The sequence below is a fragment of the Gigantopelta aegis genome, chromosome 1 (assembly GCF_016097555.1).
Source record: "Gigantopelta aegis isolate Gae_Host chromosome 1, Gae_host_genome, whole genome shotgun sequence".
In the NCBI taxonomy this organism is placed as follows: domain Eukaryota; kingdom Metazoa; phylum Mollusca; class Gastropoda; order Neomphalida; family Peltospiridae; genus Gigantopelta; species Gigantopelta aegis.
This window is the reverse complement of record NC_054699.1, coordinates 3,558,806-3,583,325: the sequence shown is the minus strand read 5'-3', so window position 1 is coordinate 3,583,325 and position 24,520 is coordinate 3,558,806. Positions and strand designations below refer to the sequence as shown.

General features: G+C 38.0%; 1 protein-coding gene across 1 annotated transcript; it reads right to left on the bottom strand.

The window, feature by feature from the left end:
• Positions 1–2,116: 2,116 nt before the first annotated feature.
• On the bottom strand, positions 2,117–7,872 carry LOC121386284 (GTPase IMAP family member 7-like). The gene is made up of 2 exons (XM_041517175.1): positions 7,570–7,872; positions 2,117–3,645 (listed from the first exon to the last, which is right to left on the bottom strand). The coding sequence occupies exons 1-2, from the start codon at positions 7,580–7,582 to the stop codon at positions 2,630–2,632; spliced, it is 1,029 nt and encodes a 342-aa protein (XP_041373109.1). The 5' UTR covers positions 7,583–7,872; the 3' UTR covers positions 2,117–2,629.
• Between the last annotated feature and the right edge of the window lie 16,648 nt (positions 7,873–24,520).

Here is a 24,520-nt window from a genome sequence, read left to right as displayed (position 1 = left end):
TAATAAATAGAGATGTAACCCTTATGTCTTGTGAATAATTAAACAGAGATGGAACCTTTATGTCTTGTGAAGAATTAAACAGAGATTGAACCTTTACGTCTTCTGAATAATTAAACAGAGATGGAACCCTTATGTCTTGTGAATGATTAAACAGAGATGGAATCTTTATGTCTTAGGAAGAATTAAACAGAGATGGAACCCTTATGTTTTGTGAATAATTAAACAGAGATGGAACCCTTATATCTTGTGAAGAATTAAACAGAGATGGAACCTTTATGTCTTAGGAAGAATTAAACAGAGATGAAACCCTTATGTTTTGTGAATAATTAAACAGAGATGGAACCCTTATGTCTTGTGAAGAATTAAACAGAAATGGAACCTTTATGGCTTGTGAAGAATTAAACAGAGATGGAACCCTTATGTCTTATGAAGAATTAACCAACTTGAGCACAATGGCTATTCATTTTGGCATCATATCCTCTATTAAAATGTATATGGGAAAACATTAGGTATGTAAAAACGAAACAACTGAAATGGTACTTGACCAAAGGGCAGTGAACTCATGCTTACTATCAGCCAAGAAGTGTTTTAACAAATATGTATTTCACAATTCTACATTCTACCAGTGTTTGAAAAGCCAAAGTAGTTTGGTACCAATATTGGTTGGAATAAAGTCTTCTTGCATCCTTATAGAACCACTTCGGAAACCAAACTTAGATGTTTTCAATTTAGACTAATGCTCAGGATTTTAACTACAACTATATGTATGTATAAAATCAATATGGCAGATAAGGTTAGATGTACCTTCTGTAGATCAACAACTTAACTTTATATAAAATCATTTGTTTTGGTAATGCTATACTGTAAACCTGTAAGTGGACGCAATTTGTAAAATGAGTCACAACTAACTGCCTCCATGTTCAAAATCTGAAATTAAGTTCAGAACTAATAATATTTGCTCAACAAAAAATACTAACACAGATGTTGGATTGGATTTTGTTTTATTTCTGTATTCCATTTTTTTTTATTATCTATAAATGTAAAGTAAAAACTATTTTATCAACTACAGAACATCTAAGGAATGAACTATATATAAGATATCAAACTGGAAAATGTGGACAAGCTGATTTATGTAAAACATTGTCAAAATAATTATGCAGTACGTTTTCACAAAGATTAATAACATCCAAAAGGAAGTGTTTTGAATCATATACCTCTGCTTGAGGGTAAAATGCATATACAGTATGATAACTTAGACTTTATGAGTTATTTAATCATAGATTACTAAAATAGTCTACACTCATGTGTAACAGTGAATTATGGTAATTAGTGCATGTATGTCTCTCTCTCTCTCTCTCTCCCCCCTCTCTCCCTCTCTCTCTCTCTCTCTCTCTCTCTCTCTCTCTCTGTGTCCGTCTCTTGATGTGTCTGTCCGTCTCTGTATCTGTATGTCTGTCTATCTGTCTCTCTCTTCACTGTCCCCCCTCTCTCTCTCTCTCTCTCTGTGTGTCCGTCTATGTATGTCTGTCCGTCTCCCTCTGTCTGTCTGTCTGTCTGTCTGTCTGTCTCTCTCTCTCTCTCTCTCTCTCTCTCTCTCTCTCTCTCTCTCTCTCTCTCTCTCTCTCTCTCTCTCTCTCTCTCTCCGTGTGTGTGTGTGTCTGTGTGTGTGTTCTAATGTGTATATAATGTTGTTGGTTGTTTTTGTCGTTGGTTTTTTGTGGGGTTTTTTTTTTTTACAATTGCCGTTTCTCCTATTGTAGCATGACAAAGTTGTGAGGTGATGAATGAAGTCTCCTCAACTGACATCAGTGATGTTTCCCTGGTAATAGAGCACTTTAAATTGGAAAACAACTGACTAGATAAAACAAGGGATTTTAAAATTTGTGTTCTCCATTTATCTTCTTTAAATTCAGTTACAAATGAATCATTCTATCCTCCAGGAAATGTGTAAATAGTTGATTATTAGTGTTTACAGGTACTTTAAACAACAAGTTGACATCATGAGGTGCTTGTGTCGCAGGATCGAACCACCTTGGTGGATCTATTCAACTGATTGGGTTTTTCTCGTTCCAACCAGTGCACCACAACTGGTCAGAGGCCGTTGTTTGTGCTTTTCTGTCTGTGGGAAAGTGCATATTAAAAGATCCCTTCATGCATTAGGAAAAATATAGCAGGTTTCCTCTGACGACTACGAGTCGGAATTACCAAATAGCCGATGATTAATTAATCAATGTTCTCTAATGGTGATGACTGTAATAAGAGTGGACGAGGGGTGGGTTGTGGAGGTAGGAGATAAAAAAGGTGCAATTTTCAGTTTAGAAATGCCTTTTTTGTCTAGCTGAGTATTTTTTAAAATATATATTTACTATCCAACTATTATTTCATTTTACGTAGACCATGGACATAAAACATCGAACGTCGGTAACACCATGAATAAACAAATGCTATTTTTAAAAACACATTTGTTCAATAGCATGTAAATAATATCAGAAAAAAACCCCACAATAATACTGCCATATTTTAAAAACATTTTTTTTTCTTCCCGCCCTCTCGTTTTTCTTTTACTAAATAATAAAACCACATTTAATGTTGTGACTGTGAGTAGCTTATATGTTTTCAATTCGTTTTCCTATAGCAAAAGGTTTTTAAAAGGATGTATCAAGGCTCCAGCGACACTACACACTGCATTTCCGACAGTTCCTATGAACGAGTCATCTGTCTCGATTTCATACCTGATTTGGTTTCTTGCTGATCTGGCAAATTGTTCCTCTATCCGTTTGTATGCTGCAAGGCGTCCAGCCAAGATTCTTTCAAGTTCGTCCTTATCAAGTTCTTGTTTCTCCTTCAGTCCCTCGCTGTCGACCTTGAACCTTTCATTTTCTTTCACCATCTCCTTTTGTCGTTTCGCATACCTTTCTACCGTATCCTTCTGAATTCTTTCTTTTGCCTTCCGAACTTCTTCATCTTTCTCCTGTCGTATGATCTCTTCCCGTTTACGAACCTCTTGCTCTGCTGTCTTCGTCATTTCTGTTGTAAAATGGCTTCCACTGTGTTTGTCCACATTAGACGTTATCATATCCACCAGCTTCTTAACCTGGCCTTCTTTCACTCCAGGATTCCTTTCTCGGTTGTTTATTGCGGTATACCTGCCATCACATTCTCTGATCAGGTCCTTAAGAGGTCCTGTTACATTTTCTAGAAATTCGTCCAGGCTGACGTTATCTGCTTGAAGGACGTCAAGTCCAGTGAAGAGCACGAACAGATATTTAAGCATATCTTGACCAAATATATCTCTGAAGTAAGCAATTGCAGCTTGCTCTTTTGAGGTGAATCTCTTGAGTCTAAGAACCATGACGAAGGCGTGAGGACCTGGTGCTGATAGTGTGATGCACTGGATAAGCTCCTTGGTGACCTCCCCCTGGGAAAGGCGAGTATTGTACATGCCATGCGTATCAGTGACCAGAATATCACGGCCAAACCGTGTAGCCTTTCTACAGCCTACTGATGTCACCGATCTAGCACTAGGCTGCGACGTGAAGCCATGATTCCTGTCAAGGCCAAGGATAGCATTTCCAGAAGTACTTTTCCCCGAACCAGTGAGGCCAATCAAAACAATACGAAGTTCGTTCTTCAGAAAGTCGTACTCTGGAACGATAAAATACATTATATATAATGTTAATACTGAGGTAATATTACACGTACGTACATTCAAACAAAGCCACAAACAAACAAACAACACCCCCTCAAACAAACTCCCCCCAAAACACAAAACAAAAAACAAATGAAAACCCCCACAAAAACAACCTCCACCCCCACACACAAGCACATACAGCCACACTGATACATTGTGATATCAACAAATCTAATAACAGAAACTAAATTAATACGATTACCATAATCAAAAGGGTGTGTTTCAAACCCTAGTGGTATATGCGCACGTTAAACTAGTTATCTACCTACGTAATCAAAATTACATGAATCTAAATTATGTAAGGGCCGGTGTTACGAAATAGAATCGCCCCCTCAAAACTTTCTCCCCCCCCCCCCCCCGGCGAATCTATTTCGAAATAAAACCTTCCACCGTGAAATAGAATCGCCCAGACCTACGAAATAAAACCTCCCCTAACCCTAACCCCTCTCTGGGGGCGATTTTCGGGGGGGGGGGGGGAGCGGGTATATTTCGTGACACCGGCATGCAGGACTCGGAACTGAAGAGTTTGTTACCTGCGCCAATTTTTGAACCTGCCTGCAGTATCTTTAAACCAGTAACTTGTAACAAATATATATATATATATATATATATATATATATATATATATATATATATATACCGTTACACCTTATTTTTTAATAAAAAGTGTAACGGTATATATATTTATACTGGCTTCCCAAGAGGTAGAGCACTATACCAGCCACACCAGGAGGAATATTGTATTGTATATATATATGTATATGTATATGTATATGTATATATACACACAATCTAATTAAAATTAGATCCACTATTACATGTGGATCTAACAGCAGCCCGTTGGAGCTCATGTCCAGTTGACCTTTCATTCGACCAATTAAAACCTTACTTGCAAAATCATGCCAATGATTTGAAAGGAATTTGAAAACATTCGGGATTATGCCGAGGGTATACGAAATGATTCGGGTGAATTACAAGTATGCCGGAAACTAATTTCAATATAAAACTATATAAAATTCGTTTTAAGACGAAAAAAAACCCCGTGATCGTATAGCCATAAAATCTGTTTATACTAGTATACAATCCAGAGTTTATTACTAACACTTTTCCCCGTTTTTTAATGTTGAAATAGACCAACAAGTTCGCCTATTGCATAAATAGTCTCGCCCGATATTTTAAGAATTTGTATGCTCCCGAATAACGCTATAAAAGGCGAAGTGTAATTGGTCGATATTTACTGTAAATATTTATTCAGGTTCTGAAACTCGTGTTTTGCAATTGATATATACCACTCCCAAATGTTTTGGTGGCCCTTAAAAGGACCTCTGAAACACTAACGGGGCTTAATAGCTTCACGGAAATGGACGCTGCCAGCCAAAAAGTCATCGGGATACCACGTAGACAGGGGCACCAGATCGGATCGAGATCGCAGTAACCAATCGGATAATAAATTAGCCAATCAACAGCATTAAGCAATCAAACAAGATAGGATACCACTAGTTACAATTTTTTCTTGCAGCATTCCCATTGGTCCAATCCAGCCAATCACGGACAAGGAACCTCACATGTAAATCAACTGCACAATTGTGTCTTTTGCACTCGCACCATGTCTTTTATTACTGATGCATGAAATCCTGCCTGATTGAGGTAAGTCAACTAGGGCAACGGAGGAAATAGCAAGCAGGAAAACCAGATAGACCTAAAGACAAACCAAGTAAGCCTACTAAATTATTCTATACTACAAACGATTACCAACATATAGATATTATTCATTTCGCCTCAGCTAATTCATTTCTAAGTATTCATAAAATATTCAGGGGGCGGGAATCAAAAATCTTAAACTATACTTATCTGTCAGCTATACTCCTGTACAACTGCTGTCTGCTACTATTGACCTCGTTTTTATTCATTGGTAATAAAGTTAAGTATGCCAAGCATTAGGCTTTTTAAACCAATATCTACACTATAAGGGTTTCACCCTTCAAATTAGATAGCTAGATTAATCTAACTCCCCCTCCGTCATTGTATTCAATGCTATACAAAGACGGAGGGGGATGGGTGGTCATGAATAACCGTTGAACACACTAGAATAGGGACGTAAGACAATAAGTACAACCTTAACACAAAACTAGGAACCACACACAGACTACACGCTCACCGCATCAGTACACAGGGTGCATTGACTAATGATAACAATGCACCCGCACCCATTTAATGGCCCAGCACATGCTCTAATAAGGAACCGGACAAAAGAATACCGGTTCCGAGTACACAATTGCAAATGTACCCGGGGGAAGCTGAAAAAAAGAATATCAGCCTCCCCCACCCAAACCCCAAATACTTGCTGCTGTTGTAACTTGTACTTGGTGACACTAAGAAGGAGGACAAGGATGACTACGCCAACAAACATCAAGTCGACCAACCCGGAACAACTGCCTTGCCTGCCAGTGCCAACTACACAATTGCACGAGTCTCCCCTGGGTTGTCATGCCACGACCAGAAGCGGTCAGGTCCTTTTAAGGGCCCTATGGGCAACCTAGGGAGACACCCAGCGTCACAAACGTCTACAATTAACGAGCTACTCTCGATTCACTAATATCAAAACCTATATTAGCTCGGCCATTTACCTTTCGACCGACCGTTCAAAATTGCGCCAAATTTCCTCAATCAAAATTGCGCACCCCTTTCTCTTTGGCATTAACGGCTCGATTCGATCGGGCTGCTGGTGTTCCCTTGCACTTGCCGGTGCAGGCGGTCCCTCGTCTCCCCTCCCCCAACCTTTCCTGTCATGGACGGAGGAGCCGGCCAAGGCCGGCTCTTGTGCCCACGACAGGCGTGCGTTACAACAGCTTGTTCTGAATGTGCACGTAAAACCCTATGACCTGACCTGGTCGATATTTAACGGGACATACCCTAGTTTTTAAACACTAAGGCATGTTTTTTACTATTAGAGCTGTTTTTTGATAACTGAAATAATACTTTACTTAGATTCTATTGTTTACATTATCCATTCCCGTAGATTTGAAGTGTTTTTGATCATCCTGGTGTTTTAATATCACAAAATACATTTCTCATATATTTAAAACCGCACGTGCGTCTGAGAAGAAACAGTTATGGAGTCGAGTTTTAGTCTATTTTTAGAGGGTATTTTACCATTTCAGTCACATACTCATGTTTCACTCAATTGTACCTGTAACCAAATGTGTTACAGGTTTATATATTAACTAAACTTAGTGTTAATTTTCACAGGTTGAAACTAGGGTATGTCCCTTTAAATTGTTATTTATAGATGAAATGTCACCTGGACATGGGAGTCCGCGTAATTTTAATCAGATTGATTTATATATATATATATATATATATATATATATATATATATATATATATATATATAAGATCAATTAGTCTCCGAACCCCATATATATTTCACACACACACACACACCCCACCCCCGGTCAGTGTCCCCTAGCCCTCCTTTAAACTGCACATACACTGCCCCCTCCCACTTTAAATACCCAGACCGCGTACCCATGCAACAAGTATATTGTACTGTCATGATAAAATGCAGCCTTTACATTTGTGAAGTACTGTAAACAAATGACGCTGCAATATATAGTCTGTATCACACAGGTAAATACACTATAATAGCAGTACATTGCTGGGTTTGCAATAGTTCGTGTGTACCAAGTAAATTTATATTAACGCATAATGCTTTCCACATGTAGCTGACAATGTGTGACCTATTTTTATAAGTCAGGTGACCAGCCAGCGATTCAAGTGATACTGATTCGCACGTATGGCACTTAGTCAGTATTTGAAATGATTAGAAAGTACACACACTGAAACTGTCTCAGTTATAATAAGTCTTATAATCTTACCTCCTTCCATCATGCCTTGTTAGCTACGCCAATTCTCAACTTGACTTTTCTTCTTTAAATCGGACTGAATGTTATTAGCTGTCAACAAGTGCTTTACAGTCAGCCAGTCAGTCAGTCTAAATTAGAAGCTTTGTACGGGGACTGGGTGTAGTTACAGTTGTTGTTACATAGCTTCACGTCATGCGGGCCCATCGAAGCACTGTCACTGTAATTACTGTCCTGTTTCAAGCGTTCTTTTTTTAAAATGGTAACGTCAAACCTAGAAAGAGGTGGCATACACCTCACTGACAGAGTAACTGCCAATCTGCCCAGACGTATCAGCAATGTGGTGTCCAGGGGCGGACCCATGGGCGGACTTGCACCTCTAAAAATTAAAACGCGTTTTTAAAGGTTTGTTTATAATTTTTATGTGCGCAAGTGTATACTTTTCAGATGGTTTTTTTGTAATTTATTTATTTGTTTGCTTTTTTGTTTGTTTTGGTTATCAGGGTGATTAACTGGTTAACTTTGAAGTGCCCCCCCCCCCCCCCTATTAACGTGCCTCTTTTTATCAGGATCCTCTTTTGCTCTTGGTCCCCCTCTAAAATATTTCCTGGATCCGTCCTGGTTACTGGTACTCGAAACCTGTTATCAGCAACCGACTGATACTGAATATTCTTTATATTCACATGATCAATATTCTCACCATGCTCGCTGGACCAGTGTTCAACGTGATCACCCACATCAATAATAAACTCCACAGTGTTATAGTAGGGCCAAATATGGACGTACTGCATACACCTGCAGATACATCATTAATACACTCCACAGTGTTATAGTAGGGCCAGGTATGGACGTACTGCATACACCTGCAGATACATCATTAATAAACTCCACAGTGTTATAGTAGGGCCAGGTATGGACGTACTACATACACCTGCAGATACATCATTAATACACTCCACAGTGTTATGGTAGGGCCAGGTATGGACGTACTACATACACCTGCAGATACATCATTAATAAACTCCACAGTGTTATAGTAGGGCCAGGTATGGACGTACTACATACACCTGCAGATACATCATTAATACACTCCACAGTGTTATGGTAGGGCTAGGTATGGACGTACTACATACACCTGCAGATACATCATTAATAAACTCCACAGTGTTATAGTAGGGCCAGGTATGGACGTACTACATACACCTGCAGATACATCATTAATAAACTCCACAGTGTTATAGTAGGGCCAGGTATGGACGTACTACATACACCTGCAGATACATCAGTTAATAGAAAGATTTGGAAAAACCTATATGTCACAATTTAATTACAACAGAGGCATGATTTTGTGTGTCTGTTCTCCTGCGTGTGCTGTTCCTCGTGGTGCATGGGTGGCAACATCCTCATGGGTTTCATTGAGAGGCGAATACAGCACATATTCCTCATCGTGGTGCAGAGGTGACAACATTCTCATGGGTTTCATTGAGTGGCGAATAGAGCACATATTCCTCGTCGTGGTGCAGAGGTGACAACATTCTCATGGGCTTCCTTGAGAGAGGCGAATACAGCACATATTCCTCATCGTGGTGCAGGGGTGACAACATTCTCATGTGTTTCATTGAGAGTGGCGAATACAGCACATGTTGCTCATCGTGGTGCAGGGGTGACAACATTATCATGGGTTTCATTGAGAGAGGCAAATACAGCACATGTTGCTCATCGTGGTGCAGGGGTGGCAACATTATCATGGGTTTCATTGAGAGTGGCGAATACAGCACATGTTGCTCATCGTGGTGCAGGGGTGGCAACATTATCATGTGTTTCATTGAGAGTGGCGAATACAGCACATGTTGCTCATCGTGGTGCAGGGGTGACAACATTATCATGGGTTTCCTTGAGAGTGGCGAATACAACACATATTTCTCGTCGTAGTGCAGGGGTGACAACATTCTTATGGCTTTCCTTGAGAGAGGCGAATACAGCACGTGCTGCTCATCGTGGTACAGGGGTGGCAACATTATCATGGGTTTCAGCACATATTCTTCATCGTGGTTCAGGGGTGACAACATTCTCTTGGGTTTCATTGAGAGTGGCGAATACAGCAAATTGTCCTCATCGTGGTACAGGGGTGACAACATTATCATGGGTTTCAGCACATATTCCTCATTGTGGTGCAGGGGTGACAACATTATCATGGGTTTCCTTGAGAGTGGCGAATACAACACATATTCCTCCTCGTGGTGCAGGGGTGACAACATTATCATGGGTTTCAGCACATATTCCTCATCGTGGTTCAGGGGTGGCAACTTTCTTTTGGGTTTCCTTGAGAGAGGCGAATACAGTACATGTTGCTTATCGTGGTTCAGGGGTGGCAACATTATCATGGGTTTCAGCACATACTCCTCATCGTGGTTCAGGGGTGGCAACATTCTCTTGGGCTTCCTTGAGAGTGGCGAATACAGTACATGTTGCTTATCGTGGTTCAGGGGTGGCAACATTATCATGGGTTTCAGCACATACTCCTCATCGTGATTCAGGGGTGGCAACATTCTCTTGGGCTTCCTTGAGAGTGGCGAATACAGTACATGTTGCTTATCGTGGTTCAGGGGTGGCAACATTATCATGGGTTTCAGCACATACTCCTCATCGTGGTTCAGGGGTGGCAACATTCTCTTGGGCTTCCTTGAGAGTGGCGAATACAGTACATGTTGCTTATCGTGGTTCAGGGGTGGCAACATTATCATGGGTTTCAGCACATACTCCTCATCGTGGTTCAGGGGTGGCAACATTCTCTTGGGCTTCCTTGAGAGTGGCGAATACAGCACATATTGAATATTACTCGAACATTTTAAGATTAGTTTGATAAGTATCTGTGATAATATTTTCAAATGTTTTTCGTTTTATGTTAATAGGAGGCGGGACGTAGCCCGGTGGTAAAGCGCTCGATTGATGCGCGGGCGGTCTAGGGTCGATTTCCGTCAGTGGGCCCATTGGGCTATTTCTCGTTCCACTAGTGTACCACGACTGGTACACCAAAGGCCGTGGTATGTGCTATCCTGTCTGTGGGATGGTGCAGATAAAAGATCCCTTGCTACTAATTGAAACATATAGCGGGTCTCCTCTAAAGACTACGAGTCAATAATTACCAAATGTTTGACATCCGATAGCCGATGGTTAATTAATCAATGTGATCTAGTGGTGTCGTTAAACAAAACAAACTTGAAATGTATGTTAATAATCCAGTGCACTGTTGGTTTGTCTACTACTGGTTTCATGGTCTGACCATAGCGTTTATTTTTGTCGTTTTGATATTTGATATTAAAGAGACATACCCTAGTTTTTAAACACTAAAGCATATTTTTCACTGTTAGAGCCGTTTATGATGACTGAAATCAAACATTACTTATATTTTATTGTTTTATCCATTTCCGTACAAGTGTTTCTGGTCATTCTGGTGTTTCTAATACCAAAAAATGAATGTTTGATATTTTTAGAAACGCACGTGCGTCTGAGAAGCAACGGTTATGTAGTCGCGTTTTAGAATATTATAAGGGTATTTCAACGTCATAGACTCTTGTTTCACTCTGTTGTAACCACATTTGTAAATTAGCCAAACTTAGTGTCTATTTTTACGGGTTAGAACTAGGGTCTAGATAAAAAGATATACCTTAGTGTTTAAAAACTAGGGTTTGTCCCTTAATATACTTCATCGTATCTTCATAAATGCGACTCTTTCTTAGCTGTCTGCACTATTTCTATTAATAATTGTGTAATTCTAAATTGATGTGATCAACATGTACCATCATATGAGAGACTTAAAGCGATAGACCCCAGGTTTTAAACACTACGGTGTATTTCTCACTATTAGATCCGTCTTTGACAACTAAAATCAGATGTTACTTTCATTCTATTGTTTAGATTATCCATTTTCCTACATCCGAGTATTGCTGGTCATCATGGTGTTTGTATAATTCTAAAAAACATATGTATCTTTGAGAAGTAACAGTTATTGACACAAGCTCACTTTATTATAACTTTATCCAAATGTTGTTACAGGTTTGTAGATTTACCAAACTTAGTGTCCATTTTCACGGGTTGAAACTAGGGTCTGCCACTTTAAATCTTGAACAGCTCAAGCTCGATTAAAGGGACACACCCTAGTTACAGTTATTTGTTAACCATTACGGCGTTGTTTTTCGCTATTAAACCCCATTTTTCACAAATAAAATTGCACTTTACTTACATTTTATTATTTAGAATACACATTTCCATTCACCTGAAGTGCTTTTTGGTAATCCTGATGTTTGTAAAACCACGAAATGCATTTTTTCACAAGACGTGCTATCGAGAAAAAACCGTTAAAGCGACACACCCTAGTTACGTTTATTTGTTAACCATTACGGCGTTGTTTTTCGCTATTAAACCCCATTTTTCACAAATGAAATTGCACTTTACTTACATTTTATTATTTAGAATACACATTTCCATTCACCTGAAGTGCTTTTTGGTAATCCTGATGTTAGTAAAACCACGAAATGCATTTTTTGCATTTTTTCACAAAACGTGTTGTCGAGAAAAAACCGTTAAGCAAGTGAGGTCCAATCTATTTTTAGAGGGAATCTTCCTGTGTAAACGTCACAGATGTTGGTATACCACGTGACCGTTATCATTTTGGTTCGGTTTGTTTTCTCGTGCACGGTTCGCGCAATCAACATCCGATTTGTTGTTGTTCATTTGTGAGATTTTTCTTCACAGTTCGTGAACATTTTCAGTAACAATAAAGTTCAGACAAGTAAGTGTCTCAATACAAAACGTTACAAACCCTTAAAACCAATAATTTTGCTAAGTCTTACGATATCTGGAGAGGGGATACAACCAGGACAGAACAGTTGGAACATGTCCAGGAGAGATGAAAAGAACGCACCCCAAGTCTGTGCGCACTCTGTGAAATTTGTCGTGACGTAGGCATTGTTGTGCTTCGAGCGACATCTACCGGTGACATCAGAATACTAACTTTCAAAATTATTTCAAGCAATTGGGACAGGGGATTCCCATGGTATTTATCAATATAAAACCTGCTTTTTCACTCCATTTGATAAAAACGTGATCTAAGTGTGTTACAGGTTTGTAGATTAACCAAATTATAATTTATTTTCGCTGGATGGAACTAGGGTGTGCGGCTTTAACAATGAGTCGTCGATCATGTCATAAATAATTTCAAGCGCAAATTATAACAGTTCAAACGGATTCTGAGCAGAGATTAAAGGGACATTCCTGAGTTTGCTGCAATTTTTAAGATGCTATGGACTAACATAGACTTTTTAACGATTGTAATTACATATCAAATATATGTTTCTGCATAAAATATTAGTGGCTGTATATTAAACGTGTTTTGATCGTTCTAATATTTGTACTAGGTTAAATTTCATTTTATTTCCTTTAAAACTAAATCGTTAACTTGAACTGGACCCGGCAACGATAATCGGCCCGTAATGTGTTTTTAACAGTTTATGTTATGATTGTAAGAACCACCCCCCCCCCCCAAACCCCCCCCCCCCCCCCCCTCCCACAAAACAACAAAATTTTGACCATTATGTAACTTTGATACACCTCCGTGATTAGATTCCTGTTTGTACAGATGGATCACGGGATGGGAATTCTGTCGATTCTGCTACAGTTTTTCCATCGGACACAATATATATTTTTGTGCTGGAGTGTCGTTTAATATATATATATATATATAAATATATATTGATAAAACAGTATTACAATAATGGAAATGAGAGTGTATAAAAAATAATCTGTTTGTCTCAATGACGTCAGGATGACGTTACGTCATCTTATTGTTAATTTGAAAAAGGCAATATGCCGAAACATGTAATTATTAAATAACTGAACTGTTGGTAGTAGTTTTATTATTATATTTTTTCAAAATGTAATTTACAATACACGGAGCTAAAGTACCCCTTGGTTGGAATGGTCATACGAAAGTGTGTCTTTTTGTCGATTGCCAAGAAAGATGATATATTTTGTTGGGCACCCAGCTATGTGACATTAAGGGCAATGGAAATGCAGATTCTGCTGCTAAGTCTGCTTTGGACTTTGTTCCGTACTAGGGTTGGTGGTTTTAAATATCATATTAACCAATATATCTGTTCGACTTGGCACGATGATTAGAACGGTGCAATCGCGGACAAGCTTCATTCTGTCAAGCCAGTCCTGGGAGAGTGGCAGTCCTCCCACAGGCGGTGCAGTACTAAGTAGCCGTGTGCCGTGATCACATCGGCCACACACATTTGACGCATTCATTTATTTTAAATGACCTCCAATAGCAGATGTGTATTTTTGTGCTGGAGTGTCGTTTAACATACATACATACATACATGCATACATGCATACATTCCTTCCTTCCTTCATTCATTCATCCAGTCATGCATTCATTCATCCAATCATTTATTCATACATACAGCCCGTTTAAATGTATATTCTTTATATTTAAATTGGCATATTAAAAAATAATTTTCACCAGTATGTACCTTTGATACAGTCCCTTTAATTAGAGCTATATAGTTGCGTTTGTATTTTGCACTAGCATGAGCGGATCCAGGACACATTTTAGGGGGGGGGGGGGGGCAAGAAAAAAAGGAGCACATTGGCTCGTTAAAAGGGCATCTTAATAAAAGTTTTAATATTTGCAGTTAATATGAATGTGTTTGTGTATATATCAGTGTACAAACGGAAGTGTACACTAAATGACTAGCTGCGGTTTTCTGTAGCGCTAGCTGCATTAATAAATATTATTATATGAGCTTAGAGGCCCGTCGGGGCATTTCCTTAACGTGGGGTGGGTTAATAATCAGGGTCGTTGTTAAGCATAGCACAAGATGTGATGGGGATCTGGAGGCATGCTCCCCCGGGGACATTTTTAAAACTGGATGGTATTAAACGCCTTTTATTGGCATCTATCGCAAAATTAGCCATTTTTTAACAATAATTTTAAACTATTTTAAGCATTATTTTGCATAGTATTATAACCCAAGAATGTATTTTTTTTTTCTCCCTTGGCATTTTGATAGCAAAATTACCCATTTTCAGAGAGTGAACGCTTCCTATTTTGGAGTTTTATAACCAAAAAAGTATTATTTATCTGAGTTCAAACCCGTTACTCTTAGATCTCAATCACTAAATCGGGAGACCCGGGGGAAAGCCATAGAATCAACTTTGCTTCGTATATAAGTATGACTATCATATAATTCATTGTAATTGGACTTTGATAACTTTTTTAAAGGACACTATTCTAGAAACGGATCTGTCTAGGTAGGGCAGATATAGCCTACCCCCCAAAAACAAACAAACATAAAAACCAAAACAACACAACCCCAAAAACCAGCACCAACCCCCCAAAACAAACAAAACAAACAAAAACAACAAACACCCACATTTAAAGGGGCACTTGTAAGCACTTCTAAATTAAAACTTTAAAAGACACTATTCTAAGGACAGCTCGGTCTAGGTAGGGCAGTTATACATAAAAACGATACAAAGAAGCACTTGAAAATTACAACTTTACAGGGCCGTAGCTAGGATGTTATGTTTTGGGGGGCAACTGAGTAATCAATAGTCTAAGAAGAGAATTTTCTTTAGGTAGAGTAGTTATACATAAAAACGATCCAAGGGGCGTTTGTAAATTATAGCTTTAACTGGAACTATTCTAGGGACGGCTCTGTTTAGGTAGGGAGATGTACATAAAATGACAGAGCCTATTGTTCACTGGCGTAGGAAGCGGGCGGGGGGGGGGGGGGGGGGCATGTTCCCCCCACTTTGTGGGAGTAGCGATGTATTTAAGAAATGAACGTGAAATTTTTGCATGAAACTCAAAAATATTTACGTTCAATTCTTATAATTCCAAACACATAACCATGTCATTAATGTAAACCTCTTTAAAATAAAAAGTGAACTCTATTTTCCAACTATTTACTATTTTATTAACACGAAATTCATACTCAATATTAGCGGAATCCCTATGGTGGTTTCGGCTTTTTCCGTCAATAGCCGAATGAGAGAATGACAATGTTACAATCATTAATACAATTCATATTAATTTTTTGCATTAAATATCAATACCAACTAGAAACATTTTGAATTCACTAGAAACATATAACGTAAGTAATTTTAATAACTTTTAACCTGTAATAAAAATGTCTGAAGCGATCTATTTTGTATGGTATAATTTATATGTGAAGCGGTTGGTGTATGAATATTTAACTACGAACTGTGGATGGGCGCCATTTCTTGATTACTGTCCAGATTTACCAATTACGACGTTGAAATTACAGTTATAAAATGTTTGAGTGCGTGAAAATTCCATGTGTTGATAGATTTGACATGGAGAAAGTGGTTTCAATGTTTCCGGAAATGGATGAAACAGGTGTGTCGCGAGTTTCTGTGTTTACTGGCCTTGTAATTGTGGAAGTGGCAACACAAGATGGTTTTGGCATGTGTGACTTCAAGTGGTGCGACACAAGTATTCGTGACATTTGACAGTGCCATGCTGATGTTTCGTTTTTGGAAAGTGGAACATTCTCTGTTGTAGCTTCGAACTGAAGCTTCGTTCCTGTGTCCCGACATGTACATGATATGCCTAGTTTCAAAACCCGAGTCGTTTAAAGATTGGATCGCAGTGGCTGTGTTGTGTACGTCATACTACAATGCCGTTGAATGCGCGTTACTGCTAATGGTTGGCATGAACTGACTGAATTTTGTTTTTAAAATCGCTTTTGTAAAAGACCAAATTCCATTGGAATTATACACTTTTTTTGGATCGACAAAATAGATTTTTAGCTGTGGGATTTTGAATTCACTATAAACATGTAACGTAAGTAATTTCAATAACTTTTAACCTTTAATAATAATGTCTGAAGCGACCTATTTTGTATGGTATAATTTATATGTGAAGATTTTTAGATGTTTACAATTTTGACAGCAGACGATTACTGTTTGATGTCTAAAAAATAGAATCTCGAGGAAATTCCTCGGGGATTCCTTTGTTGACATAATTCATAAAGTAGTTCCGGCTATATAGCCAAAAATAGTGCTAAACTGAGATTCATGGTGCTATGAATGCCAGTTTTTATCATCACGTGATACGAATTTGACCAATCCAAGGGTTTATAATAAAGGGATTTTTAGAAATTGGAATTATATATGTATGTGATATTTTTCCGATCACATACTTTCAGAATTTGATAACTTTGCAAATTAGATGTAAATTAGTCGAGGTCTCGGCACTAGGTTTATTGACATTTAATCAAACGTACTTGGGTGACACTCAATGATTGACGTATGCATTCATAGTCATCAAATAAAAACATTTCAATGTCAATTTGACACTGAAAGCTGTCCAGCGTTCAGAAAACAAAACACGTTAGGCATAACTTTATTTTGATGTAAGGACATCCAAAATGACGTCACATATTCTTACGTCATTTGAATATCTAGAAATGGCAGACTGGAATTAAAGTTGCGTGTACAGTTTACAAAAACACGTTGTATTAAGCTTGAGCTTATATGATAAAGAGATTATCACCCTCGTGTATTTCGGTATCGTCAATATCATATATTAGGAATTAAAATAATGTATTATGCTCGCATAATACAATTTTTATTCCTAATATATGATATTGACGATACCGAAAAACACTGGTAATAACCTCTACCTCTATCTCTCTCTCTCTCTCTCTCTCTCTCTCTCTCTCTCTCTCTCTCTCTCTCTCTCTCTCTGTATATATATATATATATATATATATATTTATACATGTATTTATATATATATGTGTGTGTGTGTGCCGTCCCCCCTCCCCCTTTTTGGTACCTTCCTACGCTCGTGTCAATGTTCATTAGTAATTTAGAAAATCTATACAATTTCAAAGCGAAAACTATTAGGCTAACATTATGCAACTTTGATCACGCAACTTTAAGGCGCTCATTACTCTCGTTAGACAATGTGATGAACCCCAGAGGCGGATCTGGGGGGGGGGGGGGGAGGGGGGAGGGGAGGGCCCAGCTTAATTTTGCGACAGTTATAATTTTATTATATATATTTTTTTTTCGTGCTGGGGTGTCGTTAAACATTCATTCATTCATTCAATTTTATTATATATTCATTTTTTATTTTTTTACGATCCCGTTCAAACCTCTCCCAATCTGATTAAAATTAGCTGTACTGGGTCCACCAGTAGATCTAACAGCATTGCATGGACTCCCATATCCAGGTGACATTTCATTTATAAATAACAATTTAACTATTGACCAATTACGCTTCGGCTTTTATAGCGTTATTCGGGAGCTACAAATTCTAAAAATATCGGGCGAGACTATTTATGCAATAGGCGAACTTGTATATTGTTGGTCTATTTCAACATTGAAAAAACTAGGGAAAAGTGCAGTAATAAACTCTGGATTGTATACTAGTATAAAGAGATTTTATGGCTATACCATCACGGTTTTTTTTTGTTCGTCTTGAAACGAATTTTATATAAATTTTATATTGCAATTAGTTTCCGGCATATATCGTAATTCACTCGAATCATTTCGTATGTATGTATGTGATCGACTAACAGACTTTTTAACGATTGTAATTACATATCAAATGTATTTTTCTGCATAAAATATTAGTGGTTGTATATTAAACGTGTTTCTGATCGTTCTAATATTTGTACTAGTTTAATTTTTATTTTATTTCTTAAAATATGTTTTGTTCATACGTACGAAGTTATTTGAAGACAAAATCCAGTTTGGGCTTCTTACAAATATTAAGACGACCAGAAACACATTGAATATACAGACACTGATATTCTAAAGAAAATATATTTATCATGTAAGTTTAATCGTAGAAATATTTTATTAGTCGGAACCATCTTACAATGCAGCAAACTCAGGAATGTCCCTTTAATTCGATTGATGTAATTGACCCCCAAAATAGATTTTCTGGATCCGCCACTGACTCGGTAACACAGACACACATGTGCAGGCTTGCGCTTACACGCACAACTGAAATTCATGCAGCTAAAAATGCTTACGTGCAAACAAAAAAGGCACTTGAACCATTTGAGGGCACTTTAATTGTTTTTGGGTTGTGTTTTTTTGTTGTTGTTTGTTGGGTTTTTTTTTTTTGGGGGGGGGGGGGGCGTCCCCCTGGTACCCACTCTGGATCCGCCTATGACTGGTACACGATGCTGTAGACTGTTGACGATTTGATTAAAGTGTTCCTTTTCCGGGAAATCAATTCTGTACTTTCCAGTTCTCCCGAAACAGAAACACGCTTTGGAAATATTGATTACGAGCTACGTGGCGTCAAACAAAGCTGTGTCACATGCTGGAAATTTCCACCAGACATACAATATAAACATCCTGACAGGTAATGCGTGTCGAGGTAGGAAAAGACACCTGCAGGACGTATAGCGTTGTCGACGACAAACATATCAGATTCTAAAGGCTTGCTGTTGTATAATGTTGAATTTCTATTCAACGAATGCATGCCACGATAACTCGCATATAATTTTGTAAAGCACGTTTTTAATCTAATTAAAATTAGCACCACTGGTTAATTTTAATAAGATTGGCATGTTTTAAACTACGGCTGACAGTAGCGCGAGTGTCCTGTAGGTCTATTCTTTGAGAATAGGTCTAGAGAGTGCTTAGTGTTAAAAACGGTCAAATTTTCTAATTTCTAACAACCAAAGGATCGTGAAGTACTGTGTCTAATATACATGGAGGTTGTGGTGCGGGTGCGGGTTTTGGGTGGGTTTTTTCCTAATGCTACATGCCTTTAATTGATTATCTTGGAGTCAACTCATAAGATTAAACGTACGTTTCCCCGTCTACTACAAACACTACATGAAGTAACCCGACACCCGTATCTGAAACCAAAATCATCCGGTTTCTGATAGGGGAGTCGCGTTTTTTCCTTGTAACATTTATCCTAGTCACTAACTTGCACGTTTGTTATTGTGAGGAAGCTGACCCCCCCCCCCCCCCCCCCCAAAAAAAAAAAAACCCAACACCAGCCTTAGAGTATAAGGCCTCTCTCTCTCTCTCGATATACACACACTCTTGAAAAAAAGGACCGGCCTCGATGATGTCGTGGTTAAGCCATTGGACATAAGGCTGGTAGGTACAGGGTTCGCATCCCTGTACCGGCTCCCACCCAGAGCGAGTTTTAATGAATTAATGGGTAGGTGCAAGGCCACTAAACCCTCTTCTCTCTCATTAACCACTAACAACCAACAAATAACCCAGTCCTGGGCAGATAGCTGAGGTGTGTCCCCATGACAGCGTGCTTGAACTTTAATTGGATATAAGCACGAAAATAAGTTGAAATGAATGAAAAAAGTTTGCTTGTTTTGTTTAACGACACCACTTGAGCACACTGATTTATTAATCATCGGCTATAAATTTAAGCGGCTCGGTGGTCATCCGTCAATCGACCGTCAGTTAGACGATATCACCTCTTGAAGAAAAAATGGACAGCTGATCTCCTAATTATGGATGCATTGTGTATGGGTCGGCACGCAAGTCTTAATTGCAGATGCTAGATCCTATACACAACCAGGGACTTAGACTTTGTCTTGGTGCATTTAAAACATCTCCTGTAGAGAGCTTGTGCGTTGATGCACACGAACCTCTTTTGGGTGCTAGACGTGCAAAGCTTTCTTTGCAGTATGCTACGAAGATTAACTCTTTACTGAAACATCCTACACATGATGCGGTGTTTGACAACAAATATATGAAGTTGTTTGATGCAAGGCCAAATGCTATTCGTATATTTATTCTTCGCATTCAGCAGTTTTTGTCGCTTTCCAACATTGATTTAACTGACACTTTGGAAACTCCTTTATATTTTGTTTTACCACCTTGGTTTATTTCACCACCTAACATTGTGTTTGATCTCGCGCATATGAAGAAAGATCGTACAGATGCTGTTGTGTACAAGCAATTTTTCATGGAAATTCAAGACAAGTACCGTGATTACATTCCTGTGTATACAGACGGATCACGGGATGGGAATTATGTAGCTTGTGCTACAGTTTTTCCATCAGACACAATACTTTCCATGAGACTGCCTGACTCGGCATCGATCTTTAGTGCTGAAGTTTAGGCAGTCATTAAAGCCTTGGAAGAAATAAAACATTGTAGTGCATCCAAATTTATTATTTTTACCGACTCACGTTCGTGTGTCTCCATGCTTTATGCAATATAAAGCTGGACCATCCCTTAATTGGGATGGTGATACGAACGTGTGTCTTTTTATCCATTGCCAATAAAGATATTGTATTTTGTTGGGTGCTTAGCCATGTTGGCATCAGGGGTAATGAAAAGGCAGATTTTGCGGCCAAGTCTACTTTGGATTTGCCTCATGTCAGGGTTGGTGTACCGTATACTGATTTTAAACATGGTATCAACCGATTTATCTTTTCGACTTGGCAACATGATTGGGACGGTGCCGCTGCACTACAAGCTTGATGCCATGAAGCCGAGTCTTGGGACAGTGGCAGTCCTCCTACACAGTGCAGGAAGGATGAAATAGTATTGTGTCGTGCTCACATCGGTCATACCTATTTGACCCATTCATTTATCTTGAAGAAAGATCCTCCACCTCAGTGTGAGTACTGTCAGTGTCTTCTGACGGTACGCCATATTTTGGTGGAATGTACTCCGCTCAAGGAAACTAGAAAAGATATATTTGGACAACGATTTGTGATGGAATCCTTTCGATTCCATCCAGAACTTATATTAGTTTCTACGTGATACTGACTTTTATTATAAATTTTAATTTTATCTATCTGTGATATTTGTATTTTTGTAGTTCTTTACACTGTGTTTTTATTTGACTATCTAATTTGTATATTGATGTTGATCATCACTTCATGTTTTGCTTTTAACATAGTTTGACACCCAATTGCCGATGTATTTTTCGTGCTGGGGTGTCGTTAAATATTAATTCCCTTGCTGCTAATCGTAAAGAGTAGCCCATAAAGTGGCGACAGTGGGTTTTCTCTCAATATCTATGTGGTCCTTAACCATATGTCCGACGCCGTCGTGCGTCGTAAAATAAAACCTTTCCTTCCTTCCTGAAACCAGAAAGACGTAAACGCTTTAAACTACGTGACGTCATTGTGTGTGCTTTGCCAAATTGTGATGACGTCATATTTAGTACCAACAATGTGATTGGTTTATTGGCGTAAAACCGTCCAATAGTAGTGTACGCTGAACCAATGCATTATAATTTCTCAGTGAGACATTGTGATTTTTATTTTCCCCGTTATGAATGTCTGCTGGAGTAATAAACTAAATTATTATCCATATGGTTCAACATAATCGAGTTAATAATAATCATACGAAGCTCACGTGTAATAACAAGTGTAATGACGTAACATTGGGAAGCGACGTCATAACATCAACGTCCTAGCTCAATCTGTGCATTTGAAATATGACGTCATTTTGTCGACTCCTTCTAGTTGTAGCTGAAACATTTTGAGTTGGTTCTTGTTATTGAACAGTGGCGTAGCGTGGGAAGGGCCACCGGGGCGGTTGCCCCGGGCGCAAAATTCTGAACTGGTGGAAGGGATTCGGGGAATGCTAACGGTCCACTGGTTAGGGGGCGCAATACTTGCCTTGTCCAGAGCGCTGGCAACCTACGCTACGCCACTGTGTTATTCACAAAGAAAACAACAATGATAATATGGATAATAAAGAAATTATTACACTCGCGTGTGAGTCATACTGATTTTACGAAACGAGTGTCAGGATTCATGTATTACCCTGGCTCTCGCTCGGGCAATACAAAAATCCTGACACTCATTTCGTAAAATCAGTACGACACACAAGCTCGTATAATAATCTCTATTTATCACGTGGGTTTATAACATGGATACCATGGGTAAGTTATAGGATAAAATATATTATGTATATAAAACTGTATTATAAGAAAACATGTTCAGTATAATGTACATTGTATATATTATGAAAGAAAACAAGTGTACATTATAAACTGATTAATGTTAAAGGAAATGATTTAATTCAAACAAATTATATATATGCCTATGTATGTTGTTATGGTAGAAATAACCTTTTAGTGTGAAACCAACAAATAATAACACCAAATGACTTTAAAAGCTTTAATAAAATAAGCAAACTTACAATACAGTCATAGAACCAGTGTTAACAGAGCAATAAGTACAAACAAAGAAGGAATGAATGTTTAAAGAGACATTCCTGAGTTTGCTGCAATTTTTAAGATGTTATCGACTAAAAGACTTTTTAACGATTGTAATTACATATCAAATATATTCTTCCGCATAAAATATTAGTGGCTGTATATTAAACGTGTTTCTGATCGTTCTAATATTTGAATTAGGTTAAATTTAATTTTATTTCCTAAAATAATATTTTTTCGTACGTACGAAATTATCTGAAGACAGAATCCAGTTTGGGCTTCTTACAAATATTAAGACGACCAGAAACACATTGAATATACAGACACTGATATTCTAAACAAGAAAATATATTTAATATGTAAGTTTAATCGTTGAATTATTTTATTAGTCGGAAATATCTAACAATGCAGCGAACTCGGAAATGTCCCTTTAACGACACTCCAGCACGAAAAATACATCGGCTATTGCGTGTCAAACTATGGTAATGCAAACAAATAAGGTGATCATCAACATCAATATAAAAATTCAAGATTTAAATAAAAACAGTGTAAAGAACTGTACAAAAATACAAATATCACAGATAGATACTGATTTTTACTCAAAATTTCAATTTTATCTAAAAAAAAAAAAAACCAAGGGGATTTGTGCTGTATTGGCCATTCTCAAAGATAATGTTACACACATACACACACGTATGTGCGCGTGCGCGCGTGCGTGTGTGTACGTTATTACAAGAGTCTGTTTCATTATCGTCAATATCATATATTAGGAATAAAAATTGCATTACACGAGCCTCATATATATATATGCATATCGGTATTATTCCCCTAAATGTACAATGTTTAACCTAGAAAATGATTATAAGGTATTCTGTTTATTATATAAATGATATACATTTCATAGAGAAAGAAGAAATTTATTTTAGATCTCAGTGGACATTTGAATGTTGTTCTTTTTAGTTAACATACAAGTAGAGACGTTGCTATTCTGTTAAATAATAACTTTACATATAACTTAGTAAAAGAAAACATAATACAAATGAAAACACACGTCTAGACAGCCATAACTGCGTCCGTTTGAAAATGATTTGCTAGAGTTTGCCCAGCCATGTTGGCATCAGGGGTAATGAAAAGGCAGATTTGCCTCATGCGAGGGTTGGTGTGCCTTATACTGATTTTAAACATAATATCAACGAATTATCTTTTCGACGTGGCAACATGATTGGGACGGTGCGATTGCGAACAAGCTTAATGCTATCAAGCCAGTCTTGGGAGAGTGACAGTCCTCCTATAGACAGTGCAGGAAAGATGAAACAGTCCCATGTCGTGCTCGCATCGGTCATACTTACTTGACCCATTCATTTATTTTGGAGAAAGATCCTCCACCTCAGTGTGAGCACTGTCAGTGTACTCTTACGGTGCGCCACATTTTGGTGGAGTTTAAGTTTATGAAAGAAACTCGAAAAGATATATTTTGTCAGAGAAATGTGATGGAATCATTTCGATTCCATCCAAAACTTTTATTACAATTTTTACGAGATACTGACTTTTATTCTAAATTTTAATTTTATCTATCTGTGATATTTGTATTTTTGCACAGTTCTTTACATTGTTTTTATTTGACTCTTGAATTTTTATATTGATGTTGATCATCACATTGTTTTTCCATTACCACAGTTTGACATCCAACAGCCGATGTATTTTTCGTGTTGGGGGTGTCGTTAAACATTCATTCATTCATTCATTTTATTT